The sequence below is a fragment of the Bubalus kerabau genome, chromosome 3 (genome assembly GCF_029407905.1).
Source record: "Bubalus kerabau isolate K-KA32 ecotype Philippines breed swamp buffalo chromosome 3, PCC_UOA_SB_1v2, whole genome shotgun sequence".
NCBI lineage: Eukaryota > Metazoa > Chordata > Mammalia > Artiodactyla > Bovidae > Bubalus > Bubalus kerabau.
Window position 1 is genome coordinate 59,213,321 of NC_073626.1, and position 22,881 is coordinate 59,236,201.

At 38.3% G+C, this 22,881-nt stretch overlaps 1 protein-coding gene across 4 annotated transcripts in view; it reads right to left on the minus strand.

Moving 5' to 3' along the window:
• NAB1 (NGFI-A binding protein 1) overlaps nucleotides 1-22,881 on the minus strand; it is a 54,530-nt gene that overhangs the window by 11,209 nt on the left and 20,440 nt on the right. For all 4 annotated transcript variants that reach the window (XM_055571922.1, XM_055571923.1, XM_055571920.1 and 1 more), the window contains 2 exons: nucleotides 12,559-12,692; nucleotides 9,942-9,993 (listed from right to left, as the gene is read on the minus strand). In XM_055571922.1, coding sequence (XP_055427897.1) covers nucleotides 9,942-9,993; nucleotides 12,559-12,692 — 186 coding nt within the window. The remainder of the gene's footprint in view (nucleotides 1-9,941; nucleotides 9,994-12,558; nucleotides 12,693-22,881) is intronic.

Consider the following 22,881-nt stretch of genomic DNA (forward strand, 5'->3'; position numbering starts at 1 on the left):
CAGTGTTCGTAGCAACATTATTTACAATTATTTACAATTAATTACAAGACACAAGAAGCAACCTAAATGTCCATCAACAGATGAATGGAAAGTTAACCTCATTGCTTCCAGTTTTCCCAGTTTTTAAATGGAGATTAAAAAATAGCTTAACTGCTCAACGGAAATTTGTGGGGATTAAATAAAATAATGCAAATGGTAAAGGTTTGGAAAATGCACATTGCTATAGAAACATATGGCTGCACCACTGTCAGGATTATTAACCCTGAGGATTCTGAAAAGCTGGGAGAACCTCAACCTCAACATGCGAAAAGTTTTTACAAAATGAACACTGCTCCATCATTAACAAAGAGAAAGGAAAGCATGCAATAAGCAGTAAACAACACAGGTCAGTGGTCTCTCTCAGCTGGGTTCCTTACTCATTCCAATTTTGTCCCAGTCTCTTGACGGTTCACCATGGATGAGAAAACTACTGGACTGAGTGGCTTTCACTTCATGACATATAAAGTAAGTTTAAGGTGCCCCAAAACATGCAACTTAGAAATAAAAATGAGAACATTCCCAAGAAAATGGTCTCTTTTCAAATCACGTTTGGTACAGGACTCGTAGTATGTTTCTGAAGCTTTTCCCCAGGAACCAGCTGTACCATGCTATGAGCAATTTGTCTTCCTGCCATTTTTGGCTGCTGTCATTAATCACTGTGTTCCCTTACTGGAGAGACTCTGAGTCTGAGCACTGAGAAATTAAAAGATACAGGGTGGGATGCTGCTCCTGACCTAATTACTCTCATCTCATTGGTCTCCACCCCAACTCCTCCTCATCCTTTCCCACCAAATACTAGCAACTTGCTTTAAAACCACTGCTTGGCTATCTTTAAAAAGACTTGTTCCAACAGATGTTCTTAGTCTCACACGTGCATTTTCCCTTTTTCTACTCACACTTTCTGTATGAATAGCACATTGTAATGCTTCTGTTTTTCTGATCCAGAGGGGAAGAGTCTACATCAAATTAGACCAGCTTTCCTTTCAACAAGCTTAGTAACAGCCTGGGTGGATACTCTGACCCTCCTCCCCCTCCTTCCTCACTCTCCCACCCCCAGCCCACTGGGACTGCAAGCAGATGTTGCCTCCAAGTCCTTCTTTTTCAAGCCCCAATTCTCTGACTTTCTGGTCTCTATTAACAGACTTCATTTCTTTCATCCAGTTATCTCTGATTGCTTTGCACTCCCAGCCCACACAGGATCAAGAAGGCTGTCACCTCTCATCTCTTTGCCTAGTCTCCAGCAATTTCAGGGAGCGAAGAAAGCTGACAGATGAGACTGAACAGTGGCAGTCCGTTCAGTCAGCTGCCATCACCGGGCTAAGACTGGTGCTTTCACTCACCCTTTCTCTCTTCCACGATAATACTTATTACACTGGAGGAAATGGCAGGGTTTGTTCATAGGATGTACTCTTGATAAAAAAGATATCAACTTAACCCACTCAGGATGTTATAACTGAGAGGAAGGCAAGACAGGGACTTTGGCTCTTGATTTTTCATCTCCCTTAATTTGCAATCAAGCCTTCTTAAATACATTCTGTCACACAGTATAAAAAACTCCAACTAATTTTTCTTGATTTATTCTGCTAATCTTCCCAATGCACCATTTTTTCTTCAATCTAAAAAATGAGTATGTCAAGTGGTGTTATCTTATATTTAAAAACATTTTGTAACTTACATTGTTAAATTTTCTACTCAAAATGTTTGCCTTCCTTGAATTAGATAATAACTGTCATTCTTTCCCCCCTCGGCTAAGATCGCCAGTCTTGTGCACATTTTGCCATTCTTACCATACTAGCAGGAGGAAAGCATTTATCACACCTTAGGTGTTTTGTAAATAATGATCATTAGCACCCAGGAGAGTGGTACTGCTTCGAAGTTTACAAGTCAGACCTAGATTTGAAGGCCAGGCTCTGGCTACTAGACAGCAATGTTAAAAGGCAGGTAAGTTTCTGAGTCTTTCTGGGTTTCTCGTTGGCTGTAAGTGGAACTCATAAAGCTTTCATACAGAGGAGACAAGGTTTGTGATAATGAATTTCAAATGCCTAGTAGGGACAGGCATATAAGAGATTTAATAAAATCAGTTATTTCCACAAATGACCCAGAGCTAGCTTTGAGGTCTCTGATGAAAAAGAATAAATGTAATAATCCATTAGCGTTTTAGCTGAAAGTGGATTCACAGAGGACGGTGATCTAGCCTCAACAGGAGAAATATTCCCAAACCTCACTAACATATGGGGCCAAAGAGGTTTTCCCCAGAGGCTGTATAATAGGTCACAGGCTACCCTAACAAGGCCTCCGGAAGTCAGCAGGCTTTTTCCTCTGTGACTATCTCATATATTCTAGGAATTATAAAGTTCCAAACTTCTACGTTGTTTAATGTCTTACATCCCTACAGGAAGGAACGCTATTCAAGAATAAGAGATTATCCTGAGTACTTTGCGACATGTATACTGGCACTCAACACTGACAATCAAATAAATAGTTAACTATTAGGGGGAACAACCATACAGATATATAAAAATATATTTATATTTTTATTAAAATATAATATATATATATAAAATATATTCTCTATATAATAAGAGAAAAACCAGACAAGGATTTTAACATTTTGTTCCATTCAACCCTTCACCAACAGATCAGGAAAATATGGCAACAACTACTGAGCCTGAATAGGAGAAGGCAATGGCACCCCACTCCAGTACTCTTGCCTGGAAAATCCCACGGATGGAGGAGCCTGGTGGGTTGCAGTCCATGGGGTCGCTGGGAGTCGGACATGACTGAGCGACTTCACTTTCACTTTTCACTTTCCTGCATTGGAGAAGGAAATGGCAATCTGCTCCAGTGTTCTTGCCTGGAGAATCCCAGGAATGGGGGAGCCTGATGGGCTGCCGTCTATGGGGTCGCACAGAGTCGGACATGACTGAAGCGACTTAGCAGCAGCAGAAGCAACTGAGCCTGAATAAAGCACTAGCTTTTTAGTGTATTCTCATGCATTGAAAATGGCGCAAAAGAAAATGTTTCTCTTTCCTTTACATGTCTATTTTGAGTTACTTCTATTTCATCTATCAGATATTACATTTCTTTTTGTTCTCCAATGTTATAGATCTTAAAAATGATCTTTTTAAGACTGAAAAAACTTAGCAACTTGGCATATATGCTCATTGGTTGCTGACAAAAATTTTAGAAAAATAAAGATGAAGAGGAAGAAAACTCATTAATTTGAGCCTAGTAATTAGGAATCGTACACTACAATAAGCTAAGCTTATTTTTATATAATTTTTTCTTAATAGAGAATTAATGAGCTAAGAATCACAAAACAATACTCAAATGAAATAAGACAAACAGTATACTCAAAGAATTCTAAAATCTTTCTCATTGACTTATGATGTCTTTTGTGTCAGCCCCATATTCTGGAAAAACTGGTCTTACTGTTCTCTAAACACACAGAGTATTTTCTTACCTCTGTGTCTTTGCCCATGCTGGTCTTTCTTTGCAATCCCCTCCACCTTCCACCCCACATCCCTATCTTCTGAAATCCTACCCTTCTTTTAAAATCCAGCTCAGATGGTATCTCCTCGTTAAGCCTCCCCTCATCTCTTCTCATGCCAGAAATTCTCCCCCCGGCCAGCAGCCACAGAGAAGGTAGACATAAAGAAAGCAATGATGCTTGGTGAAGCCTTCTCAGGGGAGCAGTAACCCTGTACTGCCAATACTGACTACCTCAGCATCGGCTTCCGAAACCAAATGGACAGCTCCAGGACCTCAAACCCGACTCAGAGTACACAGGGGAATTTCAAATGCCTAGCGGGGACAGGCACATAACACCGTGTATGCCAGTACTGGATATTTTACAAAGCATCACACATTACACTATACACATGTGTAGGTATACACACAGGCATTAACACACATTTTGCATAAATCAATGCTCTGCAATACACAAGTTTAAAAAAAAAAAAACTAAGCAAAAACAAGACAAAAAAACAAACCAACAAAAGTAAACACCTGTCCTAAATTCAAAGCCAAAGTCCCTATTAATTTCTAAAATCAAGAGTTAATTGTCTATAAGAACACTTGGAGTTTATTAGTCACTTGTCTGTTTAGGAAGGGTTAGAACTGTTATTCACAGAAAAAGGAAACAATGATTATCTTAATTCTAAATCCACAACTGTGCAAATGGCTTTGGGAAGTCTAGTAAAGTAATAAACTAATCTCATATAGAACTATAATTCAACTGGGGCTTCCCAGACGGCGCTAGTGGTAAACAACCTGCCTGACAGTGCAGGAGACCTAAACGATGCATGTTCAATCCCTGGGTCGGGAAGATCCCCTGGAGGAGGGCATGGCAACCCATCCCAGTATTTCTGCCTGGAGAATCCATAGACAGAGGAGCCTGGTGGGCTGTAGTCCACAGGGTTGCAAAGAGTCAGACACAACTGAAGCAACTTAAAACGCACGCATAACTCAAATATCTCTAGTGAACATAAAGGACTGGAAGGGTCGCATCTAACTTCAACCTAACACCGTGAGCTCCTAAAAAGAAATCCAAAACACTGTAACTGGATATAGAAATAATTAGCTTACATTTCATATCAGGGCTATTGAGAGGATCAGAAAGACTTATCAATACAGCCTAACAAGAAAACACTATAGCTCCAAGAGTCCATGAGATTCATGATCTCAGACTTCAATGTTCACCAGTGACCTCTGAAGCTACACAAAAAGAAACCATGGCTTGAAACTGAGAACGGCCTGAGTCACAATGGCGTGGAGGGTCAATGGTGAGAAAGAGACGCAGACACATTCTCTAATAACCCAGCAGCTGACTGGTTACCTTTCCAGGCCACAGGGTAGGCTTTGTATCTTCCTGCCTCTAAATCCTCCAATGGCACATGCCCTTTGGTAGTTTCTTTGTTGATCCAGCTTCCCTTCTAGAGGCAGAGTCACTAACAGATAAATCCACAGGGGTCCTCTCTTACTCATTATTTTGAAATGCAACAGGAGAAAATATTTCACCAGTTAGCTCTTTCAATGGCCTTAGGTCATTTCAGTAAGTTTTCTGAGTACTATATGTGAGGTTAACCCATCTTAAACACTACTCCAGAGTTAACACTGAGGTAGATTACAAACATAAGCATAATTTTAAAAAAGGTGCTCATTTTGGACAACATTTTTCTTCTGTGAGAACCACTGTGTACAGCTAAAGCTTTTAGAACGCAAAGATATTTACTCATGGCCATTCATGATTTCATCAAACAGATTTTAAATCTTACTAAGTACAAGGCACTACTATAAACTAAGTAAAATAGAGGACAGACAGATAAGAGCTCTATTTTCACCTAATGGGGCAGACCAGTAACAAATCAGAAACACATACATAATAGTTTCAGAAACGGGTAAGTGCTGTGAAAACAAGCAAGCCACGCCAGGACAGAGAGCCCAGATGTGATGATGGGGTAACAGTGCCTTTTTAGAGAGGGAAGCAGGGAACTCCGAGGAAACTCTCAGCTACAAGCTGAAGCCATGTGAAGATTCAGAGAGAGATCCAGGGACAGGCAACAACCAGCCAGCGCTGAGGCATAAATGAGTTTGACGTGTTCCAGCAACAGAAGGTCGGTCAGTGGAACTGGGACACAGTAAGAATGCGGAAGTGTGGAAGCAGATGAGGTTAGAGAGTCGAGTCAGAGTCAGCTCGTGCAGGGTCTTTGGTGTCTCAGGAAAAAGTGCAGATTTTACTCTAGGCACAGTAGATAGCCACTAGAAAGATTTAAGCAGGAAAAGGGATGTATGTTTTTAAAAGATTAACTCTGGCTTTGGTATAAATGAAAGATTATTGCAGGCAATCAGATGCTTAGCAAGAATAATCTGATTATGGAAATTTAGGATAAACACAGCTTGTTTTCCTTAACAAGAAATTAAATAATGAATGACCAAGAGTAATGACCTCTTTTCCCTGTCCAAGAAAAAAAGGAGCTGCCTGCTCTGCTTCAGACTGGGCTTTAGAAAAGTATCAATCCAAATTAAGGAGCTGCTGCTGCTGCTGCTAAGTCGCTTCAGTCGTGTCTGACTCTGTGCGACCCCAGAGATGGCAGCCCACCAGGCTTCCCCGTCCTTGGGATTCTCCAGGCAAGAACACTGGAGTGGCTTGCCATTTCCTTCTCCAATGCATGCAAGTGAAAAGTCAAAGTGAAGTCGCTCAGTAGTGTCCGACTCTTAGTGACCCCATGGACTGCAGCCCACCAGGCTCCTCCGTCCATGGGATTTTCCAGGCAAGAGTACTGGAGTGGGGTGCCATTGCCTTCTCCGAAATTAAGGAGCAGTCATTCTGAAACTAGTTCTGACAGCCCTAAGAAAAACACATTTTTCTCAAGAAACAAAGGGAGAAAAATCAAATCAATAAAATTAGAAATGAAAATGGAGAGATCACAACAGACAACACAGAAATACAAAGGATCGTAAGAGACTACTATCAACAATTATATGCCAATAAAATGGACAACGTGGAAGAAATGGACAAATTCTTAGAAAAGTACAACTTTCCAAAACTGGACCAGGAAGAAATAGAAAATCTTAACAGACCCATCACAAGCATGGAAATTCAAACTGTAATCAAAAATCTTCCAGCAAACAAAAGCCCAGGTCCAGACGGCTTCACAGCTGAATTCTACCAAAAATTTAGAGAAGAGCTAACACCTATCCTGCTCAAACTCTTCCAGAAAATTGCAGAGGAAGGTAAACTTCCAAACTCATTCTATGAGGCCACCATCACCCTAATCCCAAAATCTGACAAAGATCCCACAATAAAAGAAAACTACAGGCCAATATCACTGATGAACATAGATGCAAAAATCCTTAACAAAATTTTAGCAACCAGAATCCAACAACACATTAAAAAGATCACACACCATGACCAAGTGGGCTTTATCCCAGGGATGCAAGGATTCTTCAATATCCGCAAATCAATCAATGTAATACACCACATTAACAAATTGAAAAATAAAAACCATATGATTATCTCAATAGATGCAGAGAAAGCCTTTGACAAAATTCAACATCCATTTATGATAAAAACGCTCCAGAAAGCAGGAATAGAAGGAACATACCTCAACATAATAAAAGCTATATATGACAAACCCACAGCAAACATTATCGTCAATGGTGAAAAATTGAAAGCATTTCCTCTAAAGTCAGGAACAAGACAAGGGTGCCCACTTTCACTATTACTATTCAACATAGTTTTGGAAGTTTTGGCCACAGCAATCAGAGCAGAAAAAGAAATAAAAGGAATCCAAATTGGAAAAGAAGTACAACTCTCACTGTTTGCAGATGACATGATCCTCTACATAGAAAACCCTAAAGACTCCACCAGAAAATTACTAGAACTAATCAATGACTATAGTAAAGTTGCAGGATATAAAATCAACACACAGAAATCCCTTGCATTCCTATACACTAATAATGAGAAAACAGAAAGAGAAATTAAGGAAACAATTCCATTCACCATTGCAACGGAAAGAATAAAATACTTAGGAATATATCTACCTAAAGAAACTAAAGACCTATATATAGGTCTATAAAACACTGGTGAAAGAAATCAAAGAGGACACAAATAGATGGAGAAATATACCATGTTCATGGGTTGGAAGAATCAACATAGTGAAAATGAGTATACTACCCAAAGCAATTTATAGATTCAACGCAATCCCTATCAAGCTACCAACGGTATTCTTCACAGAGCTAGAACAAATAATTTCACAATTTATATGGAAATACAAAAAACCTCGAATAGCCAAAGCGATCTTGAGAAAGAAGAATGGAACTGGAAGAATCAACCTACCTGACTTCAGGCTCTACTACAAAGCCACAGTCATCAAGACAGTATGGTACTGGCACAAAGACAGAAATATAGATCAATGGAACAAAATAGAAAGCCCAGAGATAAATCCACACACATATGGACACCTTATCTTTGACAAAGGAGGCAAGAATATACAATGGATTAAAGACAATCTCTTTAACAAGTGGTGCTGGGAAAACTGGTCAACCACTTGTGAAAGAATGAAACTAGAGCACTTTCTAACACCATACACAAAAATAATCTCAAAATGGATTAAAGATCTCAACGTAAGACCAGAAACTATAAAACTCCTAGAGGAGAACATAGGCAAAACACTCTCTGACATACATCACATCAGGATCCTCTATGACCCACCTCCCAGAATATTGGAAATAAAAGCTAAAATAAACAAATGGGACCTAATTAAACTTAAAAGCTTCTGCACAACAAAGGAAACTATAAGCCAGGTGAAAAGACAGCCTTCAGAATGGGAGAAAGCAATAGCAAATGAAGCAACTGACAAACAACTAATCTCAAAAATATACAAGCAACTCCTACAGCTCAATTCCAGAAAAATAAATGACCCAATCAAAAAATGGGCCAAAGAACTAAACAGACATTTCTCCAAAGAAGACATACAGATGGCTAACAAACACATGAAAAGATGCTCAACATCACTCATTATCAGAGAAATGCAAATCAAAACCACTATGAGGTACCATTTCACACCAGTCAGAATGGCTGCGATCCAAAAGTCTACAAGTAATAAATGCTGGAGAGGGTGTGGAGAAAAGGGAACCCTCTTACACTGTTGGTGGGAATGCAAACTAGTACAGCCACTATGGAGAACAGTGCGGAGATTCCTTAAAAAACTGGAAATAGAACTGCCTTATGATCCAGCAATCCCACTGCTGGGCATACACACCGAGGAAACCAGAATTGAAAGGGACACGTGTACCCCAATGTTCATTGCAGCACTGTTTATAATAGCCAGGACATGGAAGCAACCTAGATGTCCATCAGCAGATGAATGGATAAGAAAGCAGTGGTACATACACACAATGGAGTATTACTCAGCCATTAAAAAGAATACATTTGAATCAGTTCTAATGAGGTGGATGAAACTGGAGCCTATTATACAGAGTGAAGTAAGCCAGAAAGAAAAACACCAATACAGTATACTAACGCATATATATGGAATTTAGAAAGATGGTAATAATAACCCTGTATACGAGACAGCAAAAGAGACACTGATGTATAGAACAGTCTTTTGGACTCTGAGGGAGAGGGTGGGATGATTTGGGAGAATGGTATTGAAATATGTATATCATATATGAAATGAGTCGCCAGTCCAGGTTCGATGCACGATACTGGACGCTTGGGGCTGGTGCACTGGGACGACCCAGAGGGATGGTATGGGGAGGGAGGAGGGAGGAGGATTCAGGATGGGGAACACATGTATACCTGTGGCAGATTCTTTTCGATATTTGGCAAAACTAATACAATATTGTAAGGTTTAAAAATAAAATAAAAACAAAACAAAACTAAAAACAAAACAAAACATTTTTCTTGCTCAACTCACCTTGCTACTCACAGGTCTAAAATCAGAAAGACAGCCTCAGCAGTGATACCCTAAAAGAGGCTTTTAATTACAGTGAAGTTTTCATAACTTATAGCTACTAAAGTGTCACTTCTCTCAGATATTTAATATAAAGAAATTAAACTTTAGCTCCTTTAAGTCTACTTGATGACTAATGATGTAAATAAAATTATAAAAGGAACTGTTTAACCAGTAAAGAGTTTTAAATGTGTAAGAAACACCTATTTACAAAGCAACCTTTGATAAACTGGGCACCAAGCTTATCACTGTTGTTCCCTTCTAGGAATTTTCTGAGTACCTAGTTCAAAGTACTATGGATACTTCAAAGTGGCCAAATTCTGTACCATTTTTCAGATTCTACAATTCACACTTTCTCACTAGCTGGAGGGACCATTCTTTCTTTTTCAGTTGAACTAGTAAGCAAACACTATTAGCATAAGAAAAGATAACACATAATCATACCTCTACTTTAATTCTCTTCGGGGATAATTCATCTCTCTCTCCACATTTTGACCTGAGGGGAATGAGAGAGAGAAAAATTTGAGAAGGTAATAAATTTTTTCTAAAGGCATCTAAATCTATAAACTTCCACCAAAACAAGTAACTCTGGAACCCTGCCACCAGAAATAAGACATTCATAATGAACATTAAATAATGAAAAAGGGACTTCTCATCATTTCTAAGTTAACAATGGGGAAACAGACAAACACAACTACATGATACATTATAAAAGGCCACTACCTAAGAATGCCTAACACAGAAAATACCCAGTATTAATGAGGACCACAAAATGAAAAAGGGAAAAAATCGAGGACTGTACTCTATGAGAGCCTTCATGGACCAGTACAATTTAGAGTAAAGTGACAATAATGACCATTTAGGATGAATGCTTAAGGCTACATGAGATTAAAGTGCATTTTGTCTACCTATCAAAACCATACACGCATCTTCCATTGATCTGTAGGTATCCCTCTGCTGGGAATCTATCCCACAGAAGCACATACACAAACATCAAACGTAACTGCCAATTCAACCATGGCAAGTCATAAATTTTTGAGTTATACCTCAACACAAAGGATGTTAAAACGTGGGAAAACACATCTCAGAATCAACAAATTATGTATGAGGTTCCTGTGGTATTGCTTATAATGACAAAAGACTAGAGACAACTCATGCGTCCGTCAAGGGACTAGTTAAATGAATCACGGTAGATCTACGTAATGCAGTTTCCTGCAGCTGTTAAAAAACAAACAAACGAAAAACAGTGACAAAGATGTATCTGTACTAATACAGCAAGACCTCTAACACATGGTAAACTAAGAATGAAATACAACATAATGTAGACACATGCTACTTCTTGTTTTTTTCCAAAAAAAAGAAAAGAAAAGGTGTAAGTGAGAAACACATGCACACAAACACTAGAAGGATGAAAATGAGACTAACAAGAACTACTAACAGTGAGAAGAGGAACAGAGTAAGAAGACAGAAATGAGAGCGCAACGTTTGGCATCAGCTCTTTACTTAGTTCCAACTTATAATGTGAAAGTCTTATGTATTCTAAAATCATTTAACTTAAAATATACAAATGTAAATAAATACTATAAAAAATAAAAATTGCTGAAAGCAGTGGCTTCTGGGTCTTAGTATTCAGAAGGAAGCGGGAGCAGGGTAACTGCTTTGTAATAAGCCTTGTGTACTATAAGACTTCATATATCATGTACATGTACTACTTGGATTCAAGAAAATTATTTGTGTAAATGTCAGAAAGAAAATTTTGTATAATACAGTGAAGAAAACCTCACAAAAATCAGCTCTTGAACATTCAACTAAAAAAAAAAAAGAAGATCTTATAAACAATCCTCTAATGTTGCTGTATATTCTTACCCTGATTGTTTATTTTGCATAATTTTACTTGTTGCTGATTTTTAAGTATGTGGGCTCTTGACAGAACAGACGACAAAGCCACCATGAGTTAGGGAAAATAATGGTGATGAAAGCAAGTGCCTGTCTAGGTGGCTTTCGAGTTTGAACACGCACAAGAATCACAGCAGCTGCTTGTGAAAGTTTGGACTCTAAGGTTCCATCTCCAGAGTATGTGATTTATTAGAGCTGGGAAGGGCGCTCAAGATATGGTCTTTTCAACATACACTCAGTCACGCTAATTCAGCTCCTCACAGCCGCAGTGGCAAGCACAGCTGATACTGCACTGGAAATCAGGGTCCACACGAAGCCAAGTGAACAAAATCAAAATGTTCCTCTGTCTATAGACGATGCTTAGGTTTTAAGTGAGGATAAGATGAAGAATATATTATGTGTATGTTTACATTAAATTTTAAAATCACCACTGCTTTTCAACATGGGGTTTTTTATTTCAAACACATATTCCATACTTCACTCACTAGTAACCTAGTATTTTCCAATTTTCCTTTGCATACTGGGTAATGAAGTCTTTATCTCTTTAGCTAATCTCATCAGATGGCAAAGTGAAGTTGCTCAATTGTGTCCAACTCTTTGTGACCACATAGAACTGTAGCCTGCCAGGCTCCTCTGTCCATGGGATTTTCCAGGCAAGAATATTGGAGTGTGTTGGCCACTTCCTTTTCCAGGGGATCTTCCCAACTCAGGGATCTAACCCAGGTCCCCCACATTGCAGGCAGACTCTTTACCGTCTGAGCCACTAGGGAAGCCCCTCAGATTGGCAAACACTTTGCGAAAGAAAACACATTCCTTTCAGAGAGAGTTCAAAAAGTTCATGTAGTTTGTGTAGTATACAAATGTCTATAAATGCTGCTTAACTAAATCCTTTCATCACACTCAAAACCAAAGCATCCATGTGAGAGAAGAATGTTGAGAACCACTACCAGACAAACGCTACAGTGCTAGGGAACTATCTTTCCAAAGACAAAAAAAGAGGATTAAACGAATTAACAAAACCCACTTCAGCAACAATGTTTTGAAAATTCATTTCACTGTTGACAGAATTATTTAATTACACTTCTACTTTTCTTAAATATACTCTATCTTGTGTTTCAAGCTCTACTTTATCAAACTGCAAAAATACTGTCAGTTAAACACTTACTTGGTGGTTCGGTAAGTATATTTATAGGTGACTTCTCGAGAAATCTGCCTGGCCAGGGCAAAAAGCTCATCTCTTCTTGTCAGCAGGGCATTATCCTTTACACAGAGCTGAGCGGCTGCTTCATTAACGGTGAGCTGCGTTTCAAAAGTTTCACAAGTTATAAGCATTTTTATTTCATCAATATAGAAAATGTTTCACTTAAGAATATAAAAATGTCACATCATTATGTAGTTAGATCACAATTTATGAAAATCAGAATAGTCTTTACTCCTAATTAGTCTTACCGCCTAATTTCAGAAGAAAATCAAGTCACCTACACCTCTCAGAACTCAAACTAATCAAAACAGTCATCTTGGTTTTATGTATTTACATGCTTTATTTATTTTTAAGTGTAAGAATTTATGGAAAATAAGCAAAATAAAAAGTTTAAAAATGTTCTGCATCTTTTTTTGTTTATAAGAAACCAAGGGATCTGATTATACAATATGGTGATAATATTTCCTTAACTAAAACAGAATATATCTCAAAAATATACAAGCAGTTCATGCAGCTGAACACCAGAAAAATAAACAACCCAATCCAAAAATGGGCCAAAGAACTAAACAGACATTTCTCCAAAGAAGATATAGAGATGGCTAACACACACATGAAAAAATGCTCAACATCACTCATTATCAGAGAAATGCAAATCAAAACCACAATGAAGTACCATCTCACGCCGGTCAGAATGGCTGCTATCCAAAAGTCTACAAACAATAAATGCTGGAGAGGGTGTGGAGAAAAGGGAATCCTCTTCCACTGTTGGTGGGAATGCAAACTAGTACAGCCACTATGGAGAACAGTGTGGAGATTCCTTAAAAAACTGGAACTAGAACTGCCTTACTACTACTACTAAGTCGCTTCAGTCGTTTCCGACTCTGTGCGACCCCATAGATGGCAGCCCACCAGGCTCCGCTGTCCCTGGGATTCTCCAGGCAAGAACACTGGAGTGGGTTGCCATTTCCTTCTCCAAAGCATGAAAGTGAAAAGTGAAAGTGAAGTTGCTCAGTCATGTCCGACTCTAGCGACCCCATGTACTGCAGCCTACCAGGCTCCTCTGTCCATGGGATTTTCCAGGCAAGAGTACTGGAGTGGGGTGCCATTGCCTTCTCTGAGAACTGCCTTATGACCCAGCAATCTCACTGCCGGGCATACACACCAAGGAAACCAAAATTGAAAGAGACATGTGTACCCCAATGTTCATCACATCACTGTTTACAATAGCCAGGACATGGAAGCTACCTAGATGTCCATCAGCAGATGAGTGGATAAGAAAGCTGTGGTACATATACACAATTGAATATTACTCAGCTATTAAAAAGAATGCATTCGAATCAGTTCTAATGAGGTGGATGAAACTGGAGCCTATTATACAGAGTGAAGTCAGTCAGAAATAAAAACACCAAAACAGTATATTAATGTACATATATGGAATTTAGAAAGATGGTAACGATGACCCTATATGCGAGACAGCAAAAGAGACACAGATATAAAGAACAGACTTTTGGACTCTGAGGCAGAAGGCAAGGGTGGGATGATTTGAGAGAATAGCATTGAAACATATATATTACCATATGTGAAATAGATCACCAGTCCAAGTTCGATGCATGATACAGGGCACTCAAAGCCGGTGCACTGGGATGACCCAGAGGGATGGGAGGGGGAGGGAGGTGGGAGGGGGGGTTTGGGATGGGGGACATATGTACACCCGTGGCTGATTCATGTCAATGTATGGCAAAAACACTACAATATTGTAAAGTAATTAGCCTCCATTTAAAATAAATTAATTTACAAAAACTGAATATACATCATCTGATAGATATTTTTAAATGTGAACTGACATGAAAATTCTTAGGAAGGAATAAAAAGTAAATGATATTCATTAAATATTTACAAAATCACTTAGTAAAAGATAATGAAGTATTGTCACACACGAGGGCTAAAAAGGAAAAACAAGGTCTTGGAGTCACCAAATCTCTAAGATTGACGTTGTTGTTGCGTGGTTACTAAGCTGTGTCTGACTCTGCGACCCCATGGACTGCAGCACACCAGCTTCCTTGTCCTTCACTACCTCCTCGAGTTTGTTCAAACTCATGTCCATTGAGTGAGTGATGCCATCCAACCATCTCATCCTCTGTCACCCCCTTCTCCGCTTGCCCTCAATCTTTCCCAGTATCCCGGTCTTTTCCAATGAGTTGACTCTTTGCATCAGGTGGCCAAAGTGTTAGAGCTTTAGCATCAGTCCTTTCAGTGAATATTCAGGGTTGATTTCCTTTAGGATTGACTGGTTTGATCTCTTTGCTGTCTAAGGTACTCTGAAGAGTCTTCTCTAGCACCACAGTTCGAAAGCATCAATTCTTCTTTATGGTCCAACTCTCATATCCGTACATGACTACTGGAAAAACCATAGCTTTAACTATACGGACCTTTGTTGGCAAAGTGATGTCTCTGTTTTTTAATACGCTGTATAGGTTTGTCATAGCTTTTCTTCCAAGGAGCAAATGTGTTTTAATTTCATGTAATTCTACTCTTTTATCTAAGTGTTAAATATTGCCAATATAGAGTTGCTCATTGACCAAATACCAGTTCTAAAAATTTAAGTATCAAATATTATCCTAAACTCCAAGTCTATAATTTGCTTAATAGACTAGAAAATGTTTTTTCATATAATTTTGTCAATTTAAATAGATGTAAGAAACTGCCAAGGGGTATATCAGACTTTTTTAAAAAGCAAGAAACCCATTCCAGGCATGATTGATGGCAAATTGACAGGATTTGAAGGCAGAGAGGCGTAGGAGGAGTCTGCTCCATCACTTACCAGCTGTGTGATTTTGGACATGTAAAACGTCTCAACGTCTCAGAGCCTCAGTTTTCTCTGAGGCAAAACAGGATAATATCACTACCTCCAAGGACTCTAACAAGAAGTGAGAAGGCACGCTTGCCACAAAGTTGTTTTAGTATCGATTCTCATTCTCCTCTGATAAGGAATCAGGCATTTACTCTTCCTCCCGACCCAGACATCCCACTTTATTCACAGTAATTTTTTTAAAAAAGTTTTTTTTTTTCAATATAATTTTAAATTTTATTGGCGTAAGTTTTCCATATATTTTCTTTCAATACCTTCAGATCCCTGCTCTGTTTATACTATGTCTCCTTTAACTTTCTAAAACCTAAAAAAAAAAAGATTGTTAATACTATTGATCAATCTTGTCTCTTTTATTTTTATTATTTTTAAATAATAAAATAATCTATTTTAAATAATAAAAATACTAATAGTATTTTAAAATAATAAAATAATAATCTATTTTTAAGATATCTAGTCTCCCTACTTAAAAAAATACAGTGTTTCAGGTTTAAAAATAAAATAAAATTTAAAAAAATAAAATAAAATAAACAAGTAAATGAATAAACAAGTTACTGGAAAAAAAAAAAGAGAGATTATAGCAGTAAGAGTAAAAAAGTTTTGAAAATACAGAGAAGCAAAAGAAAACAAATGCAACATGCATTCCATCCAGAATGACTATTAATATTTTTATGCATATTATTCCAATATTCCTTTGTGTACAGACATGTGAACACAGGTGTATAACCTCCTTTCCTTCACTTAACATATGCTGTATTTTTAATTTTTTATGTTAAGGCAGAGACTTGGCTTGTCAGTCTCTGGCATGGGTTGTGAGCTTAATAAATACTGACTGACTAATAAATGTATTTAAGTATTCTTTACATTGTAATTTTTACTACCTAGACACACAAATCACTGCAGATGGTGACTGGAGCCATGAAATTAAAAGATGCTTACTCCTTGGAAGGAAAGTTATAACCAACCTAGACAGCATATTAAAAAACAGAGATATTACTTTGCCAAAAAAGGTCTGTCTAGTCAAAACTACGGTTTTTCCAGTGGTCATATATGGATGTGCGAGTTGGGCCATAAAGAAAGCTGAGCACCAAGGAATTGATGCTTTGAACTGTGGTGTTGGAGAAGACTCTTGAGAGTCTCTTGGACTGCAAGGAGATCCAACCAGTCCATCCTAAAGGAAATCAGCCCGGAATATTCATTGGAAGGCTTGATGCTGAGCTGACATTCCAATACTCTGGCCACCTGATGTGAAACTGACTCATTGGAAAAGCCCCTGATGCTGGGAAAGACTGAAGGCAGGAGGAGAAGGCGATGACAGAGGATGAGATGGTTGGATGGTATCACCAACTCGATGGACATGAGTCTGAGTAAGCTCCGGGAGTTGGTGATGGACAGTGAAGCCTGGTGTGCTGCAATCCATGGGGTCGCAAAGAGTCGGACATGACTGAGTGACTGAAGTGAACTGAATGCTTGTAATATGGCTACTAGCAATTAAGGCCAGGTTTCTTATTTTAAACCCATGGCTGAATATAAAAGCATAATAGGAAGAAATTATTTTCAGCCTTCTCCCTCCCCTCCTAAAGAATCATCAGTAGATCAATTTCTTCCCCAAGTGCTTTTGATAAGCACAATGTTCCAGGAGCAAAAAGTAAAATATACTTCAAAGAATAATTTCCTAAATAAATTAACTTCAATTGCAGCTTAGTGGTAGCTACAATGACTTTTAAATATCCTTTTCGAGTTGCTTGTTATGTAGCTGGTTCTTTTTTGTGCTCATAAACCTAAGTAAGTACGGAGAAATTCTAATTGTCAGTAAGATATTTTAATTGACAACATTTCAGAAGTACCAGCTCATGCACAACCATAGATAACAACTTTTCAACATAAATTAAAAACAGTGTTCTAGTATTCCTTCCATCATCCTACCAGAAACCAAGAAAAACAAACAGAACGCAATTTCTGTAAACTGAATTCAGGCTCCAACAGACCAAAAAACTATACTGAACTCCCCAGGCCCTCAGAGAGCTTTTTGGCAGAAAAACCGAGGCTAGAGAAATAACCTAGCTCACTCCAAGTTGTAATAGGAAGCCAATTCATCAAGCTTTCCCCTCAAAAATGTATTTTCTGTAACTATCTTCTAGATTTCATAATCCTAGTTGCTAATAATTAAATCAGTAACAATGATGCATTAAAAAAAAAAAGTTCTCCAAAACCAGTAGTTAAGTCACTGCAGCACCAAGCTAGCTTTTTAAAAGTTCTAAGTTTCTAATTTTGTTAGAAGTATAAAATAAGATAGTCCCCCTCACTGGTTTACTTACTTCCTCCACTTCCTCCTTTCATAGCTAAAAATACCAAAATTCCATTCATATCTTTGTGAAAAGATTTCTTAAAGTTAGCCTTCTATTATTTATAACTAGATTTTAAAACTGTCTTTGCTGGGAGTATTTAAAATGATAATCTTTAACAATCAAATGGGTGTGACTTTCAATTAAGCTTCACATAAGTGTTAGCATAAAACTACAACATGAAGGCTACGTAATAGGGAGGCTCAGAGGGCAATCAAGACTTCCATTTCCAGCACAGGGAGGGCTAGATACCATGCCTGGCCCTTCTCACATTTCTCACAGGAAAAATGTTAACTAAAATAGAAAGAAAAAATATCTTTACATGAATAAGCCAGCAAGACAGTAAGAACTACTGAAGCCAAAATGAATGAAGACCGTATCTCAAAAGACTAAGCTGAGGACAGATGCCAAGCCAGATGAACTTGAGCTTCAATCTTCACCGCCTTCTTAGGCTGGTGAGCGTGGGGATAGAGTGAGAGAAAAACACCAGAACCCATCACAGGAGAGGCTGAAGAGTCAAAGACCTTTCCTCCACAAAGGTGAAAAACAATACGAAAGTACTACAGCAAAATGTAAGACAGACTCAGAAATACACCTGTTCACGGTCCCCCCTCGCCCACCAGGAAATGCAAGGAGAATTACCGGTCTTGAACTTTATTACTAATTAGGAGAGAATTTCATAAACCCAAATCAGCTCTTCACATGGATTTTCAGCCCTAATTCACACCAACAGCTTGAGAATTTACTTTCATGGGGCTCCAGAGTTGTAGTGTGTGAAGTACAGGTGCCTGGTAGAAGCAAAAACAAGAAACCTCTAGGAAAGTCCATTTTCTTCCTTGCTTTCAAAATATTCCTACAGTTTCAAGAAATATGAGCTCATAGATAGAAATCATTAAACAGTCAAAGAAAGAAGGAGTCAAAAGTAAAAACCAGCAGAAACAGACCCTCAAGGACTTCATTTAAAGAGATAAAAGGAGTTGAAAATATGACTAAAAGAGTAATATAGTAAAAATGACCAAGGAAAATTGAGAAGTCAGAAGGAGAGAAGAATTAAGGAGGAAGAAGAATTGGGACACAGGAAAAAAAGACGTTTAAAGCAGACAATAGTTACCTAACCACTGGCTTCTAAACACAATGAAAGCCAAAGGCCAAGGAAATGATACTTTTGATTACGAACAGAAAGTAAATGACAATATAGAATTTGATACCCAGAATAAGTAGCAATTAAGAATGAAGGCAAAGCTAGTGGAGGAGGTGATGCAATTCCAAATGAGCTATTGCAAATCCTAAAAGATGATGCTGTTAAAGTGCTGCATTCAATATGCCAGCAAATTTGGAAAACTCAGCAGTGGCCATAGGACTGGTTAGTTTTCATTCCAATCCCAAAGAAAGGCAATGCCAAAGAAGTCAAACTATTGTACAACTGTGCTCGTCTCACACGCTAGTAAGGTAATGCTCAAAATCCTTCAAGCCAGGCTTTAGCAGTATGTGAATGAAAACTTCCAGATGTACAAGCTGGATTTAGAAAAGGCAGCAGAACCACAGATCAAATTGGCAGCATCTGCTGGATCACAGAAAAAAGCTAGGAAATTACAGAAAAACATCTGCTTCACTGACTATGTTTAAAGCCTTTGACTGTGTGGATCACAACAAACTGTGGAAAATTCTTAAAGAGATGCGAAAACCAGACTACTTTATCTGTCTCCTGAGGAATCTGTATGCAGGTCAAGAAGCACAACAGTTAGAACTGGACATGGAACAGCAGACTGGTTCAAAATTGGCAAAGGAGTACATCAAGGCTATATATTGTCACTATGCGTATTTAACTTATATGCAGAGTAGTACATCATGAGAAATGCTCGGCGAGATGAAGCACAAGCTGGAATCAAGGTTGCCGGGAGAAATATCAATAACCTCAGATATGCAGATGCCACCACCCTTATGGCAGAAAGTGAAGAGGAACTAAAGATAAAGAGCCTCTTGATGAAAGAAGAGTGTGAAAAGGCTGATTTAAAACTCAACATTCAGAAAACTAAGATCATGGCATCCAGTCCCATCACTTCATGGCAAATAGATGGGGAAACAGTGCCAGACTTTATTTTCTTCAGCTCCAAAATCACTGCAGATGGTGACTCCAGCCATGAAATTAAAAGACACTTCCTCCTTAGAAGGAAAGCTATGACCATCCTAGACAGCATATTAAAAAGCAGAGATATTACTTTGCCAACAAAGGTCCGTTTAGTCGAAGCTATGGTTTTTCCAGTAGTCATGTTTGGATGTGAGAGTTGGACCATAAAGAAAGCTGAGAGCCAAAGAATTGATGCTTTTGAACTGTGGTGTTGAAGACTCTTGAGAGTCCCTTGGACTGCAAGGAGATCCAACCAGTCCATCCTAAAGGAAATCAGTCCTGAATATTCATTGGAAGGACTGATGCTAAAGCTGAAACTCCCAATATTTGGGCCACCTGCTGTGAAGAACTGACTCATTGGAAAAGACCCTGATGCTGGGAAAGACTGAAAGCAGGAGGAGAAGGGGATGACAGGATGAGATGGTTGGATGGCATCACTGACTCTATGGACATGAGTTTGAGTAAGCTCCAGAAGTTGGTGATGGACAGGGAAGCCTGGCGTGCTGCAATGAATGAGGTAGCAAAGAGTTGGATGTGACTGAGCAACTGAACTGAACTGAGAAAAGCTTTTGTATACATATATATATAAATATGTACAACAAATATATTTTAGAAAACATACATTTTTTTCCTAACTAAAAAATTACAACATTTTGGTTCCACTTGTTTGACTCAGTATGAATAGAATGCTAGATTTCTAATTAAAAAATAGATATGCAACAAAGGTCTACTGTATAGCACAGGGAACTATAGTCAGTATCTTGTAATAACTTACGATGGAAAAAATTTCAAAAATAATATATCTGTATTTGTATAACCAAATCACCTTCTGCTATACCTGAATCATAAGTCAACTATACTTTAATAAAAAATATATATATATATTAAAAAGAATCAAGATGCACAGTCTGGAAATGGGGCAGATGATTTATAGTAAGAAAATAACTCTTGAAAATATGCTGCCTCAGATGTATACCCATCAATATCTCAGTACTAATATAGCCAATATCCTCCTCTTCTACCCAAACTTACTGCCACATTTCAAGTGAGATTTATCTGTTGTCAACCCAAGAAAATAAATTGCTTTATTATTAAAAAAAAAAAAACAAACAAAAAACGCTCTCTCCTTGGAAGGAAAGCTATGACAAACCTAGACAGTGCATTAAAAAGCAAAGAAATCACTTTGCTGACGAAGGTCTGTGTAGTCAAAGCTATAGTTTTTCCAGTGGTCATTTACAGATGTGAGAGTTGGACCGTAAAGAAGGCTGAGCACCGAACAACTGATGTGTCCAAACTGTGGTGCTGGAGAAGACTCTTGAGAGTCCCTTGGACAGCAAGGAGACCAAACCAGTCAGTCCTAATGGAAATCAACCCTGAATATTCATCGGAAGGACTGATGCTAAAGCTGAAGCTCCAAAACTCTGGCCAACTGATGCAAAGAGCTGACTCACTGGAAAAGACCCTGGTGCCGGGAAAGAATGAGGGAAGGAGGAGAAGAGAATCACTGACTCAATGGATATGAGTTTGAGCAAATTCCAGGAGACAGTAACAGACAAGGAAGCCTGGCATGCTGCAGTGCACAGGGTTGCAAAGAGTTGAACACAACTTAGCGACAGAACAACAACAAAAGTGAGGGCAGAATGAAGATATTTTCCAATATGGGCAAGGAGACAGTCTGCCTACAGTAGGCCTTCATTAAGAAAATGCCAGATAATGCACTTCAAGCTAAAGGACACTAGTTCCAGATGGTAAATGTGAGATATGAAAAAGGGGAAAGGAAGAAATACAAAATAAGGGAAATAAATTCAAAACATCAGTCACTGTAATAAATTTAAATGGACCACATGTTTGCGTTAAAAGACAAAGAATGTAAGACAGGATTTTTTAAAAACCCAACTATTGGTATTTACAAGAGATATATCGAAAAGATAGATTCAGAAAAACCAAAAGTAAAAGGATGGAAAAAAGAAGTAACAAGCAATTAGTAACAAAAAGAAAGCACATGTATTAATATCAACACAAAAAATTTTAAAAAACAAAATGCATTATTAAAAAATCGATAAGGCCACTACATAATTCAAAGAGAAATAGACAACTTCACAATCAAAGTAGGTGATTTTAACACACAACTCAGTTACTGATAGAGCAAGCCGACAAAATAATAAAAAATTCAGTCTACAGAAGGTTTGAATAACAGATCTAAAAAGCTTGTTAAAACAAACACATACAGAACACTCTAACAACAACTGCAGAAGCACATTTAAAACATTGACCACATACTGGGCCATAACTAACATCTCTACATATTTTAAAGGGCTGTTGCTGCTGCTGCTGAGTCGCTTCAGTCATGTCCGACTCTGTGTGACCTCACAGACGGCAGCCCACCAGGCTCCCCATCCCTGGGATTCTCCAGGCAAGAACACTGGAGTGAGTTGCCATTTCCTTCTCCAATGCAGGAAAGTGAAAAGTGAAAGTGAAGTCGCTCAGTCATGTCCGACTCCTAGCGACCCCGTGGACTGCAGCCCATCAGGCTCCTCTGTCCATGGGATTTTCCAGGCAAGAGTACTGGAGTGGGGTGCCATATCATGCAAATCATGTTCTCTGATCACAATGTAATTCAGTTAGAAATCATTAGGAAAAAGAACTAAGGAAAAACCTCTCATATTAGGGGGAAAAAAAACTTCTTAATAATTTGTGAATAGAAAGCATAAATAAAAAAGAGAAATAATCAGAATTGAAACCTTTGGGAATAATGCTAATTCAATACATAGTGAGAATTCATGACTTTAATTGCTTACATTAGAAAAGAACAGCTGAATATTAATGACCTCAGGATAAAATGTAAGTTAGAACAATAAATTATACGAAAGCAGATGTAAACAAACACAACATTAACTACAAAGATCAATTAAGCCAAAAGTGCTTCCTAATAAAGAAGTGGGAAAGCT